Source organism: Varroa destructor, unplaced genomic scaffold (genome assembly GCF_002443255.2).
Source record: "Varroa destructor unplaced genomic scaffold, Vdes_3.0 BEIS01000003.1, whole genome shotgun sequence".
In the NCBI taxonomy this organism is placed as follows: domain Eukaryota; kingdom Metazoa; phylum Arthropoda; class Arachnida; order Mesostigmata; family Varroidae; genus Varroa; species Varroa destructor.
This window is the reverse complement of record NW_019211456.1, coordinates 19,592,264-19,601,044: the sequence shown is the minus strand read 5'-3', so window position 1 is coordinate 19,601,044 and position 8,781 is coordinate 19,592,264. Positions and strand designations below refer to the sequence as shown.

The 8,781-nt window shown below is 38.6% G+C and overlaps 1 protein-coding gene across 6 annotated transcripts in view; it reads left to right on the top strand.

Moving 5' to 3' along the window:
* Positions 1 to 8,781, top strand: part of ArfGAP3 (ADP-ribosylation factor GTPase activating protein 3) — a 20,127-nt gene extending 11,346 nt beyond the window's left edge. For 3 of the 6 annotated variants that reach the window (XM_022796679.2, XM_086982338.1, XM_086982337.1), the window contains exons 7-12: positions 137 to 240; positions 735 to 1,052; positions 1,557 to 1,741; positions 2,118 to 2,267; positions 2,602 to 2,823; positions 7,542 to 8,781. In XM_022796679.2, coding sequence (XP_022652414.2) covers positions 137 to 240; positions 735 to 1,052; positions 1,557 to 1,741; positions 2,118 to 2,267; positions 2,602 to 2,823; positions 7,542 to 7,559 — 997 coding nt within the window. In that variant the 3' untranslated portion in view covers positions 7,560 to 8,781. Of the gene's footprint in view, positions 1 to 136; positions 241 to 734; positions 1,053 to 1,556; positions 1,742 to 2,117; positions 2,268 to 2,601; positions 2,824 to 4,355; positions 4,979 to 5,885; positions 6,878 to 7,541 lie in introns of those variants that run through there. The other 3 variants (XR_002671755.2, XR_002671754.2, XM_086982336.1) reach the window with 3 other exon arrangements.

The following is an 8,781-nucleotide window of genomic DNA, read 5'->3' as shown; positions in this document are numbered from 1 at the left end:
GATTTAAACTGATGACTTGCTGTTATCTTATCTCTGTCGTCTAAAAAAGGTCAAAATGGGTGAAGAGTAGTATTTATTAATCCTTTATGTTACTACGTTACTATCCGACTATGTTACTTGATGACCGAAAATGCAGAGCCAACATGCGTCTTGCCTACCAGCATGTTTCCGTTGCCCAAAAAAAGGAACCACAAATGCGCCCCATGGACTTGAAGAAAACCGAACAGATGGAAAGGCTTGGTATGTACTGATTCAATTGGTTCTAATTCTCTATAAGCGATTTACCTGGAGATTTCTCGTTGTTAATTGATGTTGTGGGTGTCCATGCCACAATCATAAGGTATAGTGTGCCCTAATATGCCATTTGTCTTACAATTCTCTATCATATGTGAAACTTCGTTTTATGCCTATGACTGTTACTGCAGAGTAAAATAGCTGCAAACCTTAATGGTTTAATGTTTGAAGAGTGACACAGTCTACTATAAACTATGGTACTATTCATTTGTCCAACCATAGGACGGGCCTTAAGTTTTTTGTGAAGTTAATATAAAAACATGTAGGCCTTAAAACCTTGCAACGAGTTCTTCCTGCAGCGAGTTAATCACTTATACAGTTTTGCTGTTGTATCAGTGAGGAATTTCTACTGGAATGATTTTTGTGTTGCGAGTGTTGTTTGTCAGGCTTCCCGATGTAACTTAACTAAACGTTTATTTCTTTATGGACGCTATTATTAGTCATGGGCTTTGGCGGAGGGTATGGAGTGTCACATTCGGCTCTCTCAGACATGAAGGTGATAAGCCAGGATGAACCCAGCAAAAATAGAGATGAGTCCCGAGTAGACAAACTCAGTAAGGGCAGCAGTTCAATGTTCGAACGTTCTGCCATCGATGACGATGAAGAGGAGGATGACGAATACATAGTGAAGAGCTTCAGGGGCCTAGGCTTCGGAGGGCCGCCAAAGTACTCGGATTCGCCGTTTTCGCGGAACGTCAAAAACAGCGGCAGCAGCAGCAACAATAACAACAATAACAATGACAGCAACAATAGCGGAAGTGAGTTTATGCTTAGCTGCTCCGAAAGATTTCAGTTCGTATTTACTAGAAAATACTCTGAAGGCTTCAGGAGCATAATAGTTCTTATTTATAGTTTGTGCTAAGCTCAGGTCTAAGTAGACACCAAAATATGCGCTTTTATAAACCTGACGTCATTTTGTCAAGTTAGAAAAAACAAATGTTACAGACTCATTAAATGTACTAATATAGAAGCACTGCTCTTACGACATGTTTAAAAGAACGGAGAAAATATATTTATCTGCAGGATATACCGACACATATAGAGCGATATATAGTCCTAACAAACAACCACTTGATAAACAGAGTAGAGTTGGCGCCAATGGTGGCGGTAGATAGTGCCGCTGTCTCTGTCAGCCAGAGTACATGATGTTGTATTCTTAGATCAATAATAAAATAATCCTAACAGCGAAGCGTCATGGATTGGCAGATACCGTACACAGTGAACGATCATAGAGAATTTATGAACGTTCATGCGTATTTTAGGTGAATGGAACAAGACAGGCGATGATTGGACAGTTATCGATTCGAAAGGCACTGGATGGAGCAAGAATGATTTCCAGTGGCTAGACGACTACATTGAGCGTAGTGTCCCTAGCAGCAAACCGAGTAGTGGCCGCAATTCGGCACCCAGTAGGTCGGCCGGAAATTCAAACGCCAAATTAGGAACTGTATGTATTACCTGTGATTTAATTTATATTGCTAAGTGTAGGTATAATATATAACATGATTGCATCTTAGGGAAACGTTGTGGTCTAATTTCGAGCCCGGGTATGAACGCACTTGTTTCGTGCTTGGGGCCACCATTTTAAAGACGATACCACACGTAAAACTCGAAACAGAAAGGTACATTGCATATGTATTATGTAAATGACCTCTTTCACTCATTAATAATAACTTTATCTTACTATTGCTAGTTTAACACATTACTGTGTTAACTTGAAAAATATATGAACTAAGGAGAGCCTAACAAAGAAAAAAATTAAACATAGATAAAATTGCGACAAAAGTAAAACTAATCTTGAGATTTAATCGCGACATTCTTAGGAACCAGCTCGGGGTGTGCCAAAGTCATTGACGATAGGTGCTCTGTCAAGCAGCTCATCTTCAGCCGATGCTCAGGAGGTGGTCAAGAAGTTTGCCAATGCAAAATCGATAAGCTCTGACCAATTCTTTGGCGGAGATCAGTCAAATGATGTATGTTGCCTTTTTATTTCGGTCGTCAGATTGGTGATTCTTAGAAACTCACGCTTAATTAAACGTTTAGCGAATAAGGATTCGGGGTAGTGGTCTAGTCCGTCCAATTGTACTTTCCACTGTAAGGAAATCTTAGTGTGAGCCTATGACAGGCGAGCAGTGTTTCCGCCTTGTAAAGCCAAATTCAAACTCAATACGTTTTGTCTAAAACTGTCTTTTGCGGACCATTACTAACACTATCTCGTCGTTTGTTACGATGAAAAACTGATAATGAACTACAGAAATATCGTTTTAACATTCGCTGTCTCGTGATTGAATATTAATTGCTATACAGTACGAAACCCGGGCGAATCTATCTAGATTCGAAGGATCAAACGCTATTTCCTCCTCGGACTATTTCGGTAATGGTCAATCGGGTAACGCAGGCGCTTCCACAGGAAGCCTATCTGCCCATGCGCCCAATCTATATGAGATCAAAGAAGGACTCCGTGATGGTGCCACAAAAGTTGCGACCCGGCTTTCGTCCATTGCTTCAGGAGTTATGAGCAGTCTACAGGTATTTTCTCTTGCATTAAATGTTTATTTTTTTCAATACAGGAGTAAAAAATTCCTTAAGAAATTTTTCACATTATCAACTTCAGTGGCTTTTATTGCCATGTTAAACATTTTAAGAGTCAATTGAGACATAACTTCATGCACACTTTCGGTTCCTGCTTATTTAGCGTATTTTAAAATCTAAGAGGTAGATTGATTAAACTAATCAATGTATCTCTTAGATTTCTATATATATTTTAATCAATTGAAACAAAAAAGTTTTGAAATCATTTTATTTAGCCTCAAAATTTCACGCTTGCATAATTTTGTACTCGCGTGGTGTAGCTGGAAAATAGACCCGGAATGAGCTGTGAACAGGCGCAATGAAAACTATACAGTTAGTATTGTATGTCATCACCTGTTAATGATAGGCGCTTCAACAGTCTACATAATGCTAGCACAAATAGAGCAGCGAGTGAATAAACTTGTTTACAGTAAAATGAATTCGTGCTCAGTAGATTTCCGGTACGATCGTATGATCACATTGCGTATACTGCTATAAGTGCCATGTAAATGTAGTGGCTTTATATAGGTATGGGTTTTATGCATGAAGCCTTCAGGGGAGCCAGATACGATATTTTCAATCCGAAAGGTTTCTACCAGCGATTTGTATATCTATCGCATTCGCAGATCGGCCATTCCAAACATTGATTTTGGGAGTTGCTTTATCAACCATCAAATAACCGATTTTTTTCTCTTAATGAATATATTAGCGAAGATGCTGACCGGCCTAAAGCTGTCGTTACTAATCCAAATACCAATTTTAACTAAAAGCTAACTGTTGCTTTTAAAAGTCTTGGTGGGTGGTGCTTAACTTTGTACGTCTACTATTTGAATGTCTACTAACCACAGATCGTAATCGTTGCCTATGCTATTTCTTGCTGTCCATCAGACATTAGTCACCCACGCTTTTATACTATCTGAACTTACCAGTGCCAGCGAACCAAAATGTTTCTATTACAACGTAAGTAAATGTCACAAGTATAATTTGTCATTAAATCAGTTGTTAAATCAATTCATTAAATCAATTGACATCTCAGTAAAGGACATAGCTTTGATGGATCGTACGATCCCTGTTTGTTACGCCCTGATTGTTGTTACGCTTACATCGTCTCTATTTGTCGGTTTGGTGATTCGTCGTTTTTCAGTAGAAGTTCAATGACGAAATTTACCAATATCGACACCATATGATCGATTGCCACTGCAGTCAGCTAATGACTAATGACATTCATGCCTCTTTGGTGAAGATACGTGTCTGTTTGGCCAGAGAATTTCGCTTTTTAATCGATCAACTGACTGTTCTAAGTGATTCTTTCTTAAATGTACATGTATGTGTGCACTTACTATTAGCTAAGTTAGCGGCGCGGTGGCCGCTAACTCAGATACAAAATTTAGTGAAACTGTATTCTTTGTACTCTTATATTATTATCATCGTAACTTGTTCTGCTAATCTGTTATTGCTGCTGTACGGGACCGCGCTACAACGTTCTGCAGCGTAAGCAATGAATGTAGCTGCTACTTCACTACAACCACCATCTCTGTGGGAAGACATCTGCAGTTCGCGCCGCTGCGGATTTCAACCGCCCCTGGCTGGAGCGATTGCGGCAGAATGTTTGTTGGGACCTCGACTTCGTAATAAAGAGTCGCATCAAGGAAGATCGTTAGCTGATCGTTGGGACCTCATAAGAAAACAAAAACGGAAAACTAAAAAAACAAAAAATTGAATTAACCACGAATAAAAATAATACCATACTACTAAGAATTCAAGAAGAAAGTAGCGTATGGCAAGAGCTGCCGCTCTGCTATATAACACGTACTAATGTGTATGTATATCTGAGAACAACTTATGATCCATGCTCTAAATACAAATATGTTGAGTTCTGTGCATACATTAGTACGTCCTTCGCGTGTTCGAGAGTGAAAGAAAAAGGGGAAGCGGGACAGGCAGAGGGAAAAGGGGAGTCACGAAAACAAAGAAGAGAATTTGCTGCCCACTTTCCAGTACAAACACATTGAAACCGAAGTAGTACTACAGCTACTGTTTCCACTCTAACGGTTATCCGGAATCTTCAAAAGCTCTGACGATTGGAAGAAAATCTTGAATGGAGCAGAGAAGAGTAAGTGGTTACGACGTTTGTTTTTCCTTGTCGAAATCTTCATCACATGTTGTTTTCGAGTGTACAATAATGAATGTGGTAATAATGAACAACATTTTGCGACACATTTTAATCTCCTTTCTATTTCATTTACCTGTCCATAATCGAATCACCAAGAGTTTTTAAATGTGCTTTTTGTATGTGACGTGCGCTCTGCTTGAAATTAAAATTGTAATTTTGGTCGCCATTATGACGACAGCGACGACTACGGAGTGAACTTTTTGAGCTCAATGACACGGAGTTTGGTATAACTGTAAATCAAAACATTGCAACTGCAGCTCGTAACGAGTGTACTGTTTTTCGTAGTTGAATTTCAAGCACAAATAACTACGATGGTTGTTCAGTCAAATTTGAGGTGTTTCTCTATATTAAGCACTATTGTTGTTGGTATTTTTTTATAATAGCAATGTTATGATTGTCGCAATTGTTACTTAATATTATTATTTATAACACCGTTATTATTAAAATATTTATACACTTCTCACTTCTTTGTGAAAATCAGGAAAACTGGTGTATAACGTGGTCCAAATCGTGATACCTTCTTATTTATTGTTCCACAGAGATCGATGCTGAACAAGTGATATAATTTTATTCTGCACGCACAGAAACACTGAATTTAGCAAAACAAGTAACTTCTTCTTTATGGTGACAATAATCTCAATATCTGTTGGGTTGCATTGTTAATGCAATGATTTCCCTGCCTTTTCCCCGCACTTTTCTAGCTGGTTTGTTTAATTAATTTACGTATGTTTCATTACATTTTGATTTCGTTACTATTCTTTCTTCGGTGCTTAATCGGTGGTGGGTTTAGCTAGAATTGGTGTCAAGCTTTTGGTTCGCTCTTGCTCTTGTCTGCTTGTTCTTGTAGGACTTCTAATTGGTGCGATCAGCGGTCGATTGCTTGGTTCACTGACTGCTGTTGCTGCTCATGCTGTCGATTGTTAGCGCGCCTTCTGACCGAATATGACACCACGACTCCTCCCGTTCGTAACGTCTACGTCTCTAAAAGGGCGAGAGGATACGAACCACGTACCGACGTAATTGATCCAACTATCGCACCCAATCGATCCATCGAAATACTTACCACATCAATTAATCAGCGACCTGCCGCCAACGCAGTGAAAAAGCCCTGCGTCCCTTCAGCACGTCCCGGACCTCTCCATGCACCCACTCAGACGACACCATGCACCATGTAGCCTTGCCATTTGTCAGTCTTTTTCGACGGGATTGGCTGCCTGATTTATCTCAATCACATACCCCGATGGCGAGCTAAATGCTATCATAACAATTGTTGTTGCATTGTCCATTTTATCTCTATTAGTACCGTCGCCACTTTTCTGCTGTAAAGTACCTTTGTAACCTTCCGCGAAACACAGTTTGAATGGTAACAAATTCTCACCTCGTGATGCATCGTACGGTGCTCTTGGCCCTAGCGAACGCCCTGTTTTGAGTTTCCATAACTTGTGTTCCTCTTTTGTACAAGCTTAACTCCCTATACCACTGCAGCCCATCTATACCCATGCAGTTCATCTGCTGGTCATTTGACCAAACGACTAAAGCTTGGGCAGGTGACTCGCCTGGTATGGTTCCGGTGAAGGTATTTAGCTACAAGCTATGCCAGTCGATTCGACACCTTGAATCTTCTACATTTAGGGATAAATATTCAGCAGTGTCATACGTCCGGAGGGTTCTAGCCACTTCTAGCATTTTTTCTTACGTCTGCGTTATTTAAGCGACGGAATGAAATAGGCAATAGCGCCAAAAACCAGAAGGTTTCCAGTTCTAATCTGGTTAAACACATGCGGATTGATGTGGTCTTGTATTTGCAAATTTGTTAATAAATTACTATACTTTAATTAATATGCGAATATTTCTTTAGTCGTTGTGATCTACCGTATATCCATATAATAGTAAAAATCTGTTAAGTGTGAGCCTGTTGAACAATATTTGGCCTTGTTGTTGCATGCAACGTTGTAGAAACTAACAATCAAAGTAAAAAAATGTACGATCTGTGTAAGGACATAGCGAGAGATTAGTAAGGGCACCACATGTACAGACAGGTCGTCACATAATCGAGGAAGAACCAAGGTAAAAATGAAGTATCTAGTGGTCATGAAACTTCGCAGCTCTGATTAACTTAACCTTGTTTGGCATTATTCGTGTACACTACATATGTAAATGTTTTCAACATGAGAAGAAGAGCGCATGATAAGAACGCGTCTTAGGTACTATCGTCAATTAACGTAATTACTAAACATTTACTCCGAACACACCAAGCCAAAAACTTCAGTGGTTAAATTTTTAGCTTGGCGTGACTTTACGCAAATAGAAGCTATCAGCATAAATTTTTGTAAGCGCAAATTTGTGTTAGTCGAATATACCTGTTATACACCTTTCAAATATCTCTGTTAGCCCTTTTTCCCCATTATATTATAAACTCTAATACGATTCGGGTCAACTATAAGGAGCAGCGGTATTCTGCATAGATCTAATTTTTTTAATGTTTTTGAACATTTTCTTCCAGGAAAAATATGGAAGCTAATTTTGCTATGGAGGTAACAACAATTCTGTGAAATTACCGGATAGAAGAATAATCGAAATTACCTTACATTGCATGGAGACATGGGACACGCCAATTGTTATTTAAAAAAAAAAACAGACGAGGTACCTTTCTAGTGAGGTGTAGAGTGCACAATTCTCTGTGCAATAATCGAATACACGAGCGCAACTGTATGCGAAGTTAATAATAATATTCATAATTCCATAATTATGACGTAAGGACCTTTGTGAAGGAAATGACGGTGTGCATTTGACGCACTAGCTGAAAATGAAGTCATCGTAGGTATAAAGGGTATAACGATGATAAAAACATAGTTACAAATGGGTGAGTTACACATTATTGTTTTGGAATTGTATAATGCTCTAGAGAATGCATAAACAAAAGATTATTTTAGAAGTATGAAAGCCCGAAACATGCGTTAAAACTAGAACTTTAAACCCAGTTGATTAATAGGCGGGGCTTGTATTGAAGATGCCCAGAATAGGCCAATTCGGAGATGTCCCTCGGTATATATAAAAACTAAAGCTGTAATAAAAAACAATTTGTGTATTTGATAAGAGAAGAAAGTTCAGAATATAAAGAGGCAGTTTACATCTGATGACGCTGATGGGATCTATATAGATGTATTAGTTTAATCAATTTCAAAATAAAAATAAGTGTTATTATTTTAAATCCAACAACGGAATGACAACTTTTATTGATTCATACGGCCATCAAGACCGTCTCTGTCAGATAATATAAGAAAACAAAAATCGTAACATCTATATGCCTAAACATATTTATAGGTAAAGATAAATGTATGAGAGAATGTTTGCCAGCATTTGTCGGCGGCAAATATCCGAGATATTTCATCACATACTTATAATAGCAAAAGCAAAAATCATCATGGAGCAGTTGGCAAAAAACAGATGAATGTTTAAGGCACACTTATATAGTTATAGAAGGGGCTACGGGGACTGCTAACAAAAACCATCGTCTGTTTTTTTGCTGCACTAGAGCCAGTTGTAATGAACGATGGTACTCTTGCAGGCAAACGTTTACAGCCGACAATTGTTAGTGGCGGAAATCTGCCCTTAAATGGAATAATATTAAGATGGTTCTATTGAAATTGAATTAATGATACATGCTGCTATGTTATAATGGCGCTTCATGGGCGCTGGAAGAGGCCAATAGAAATAAAATATAAGACTAAACCTATTCGTAA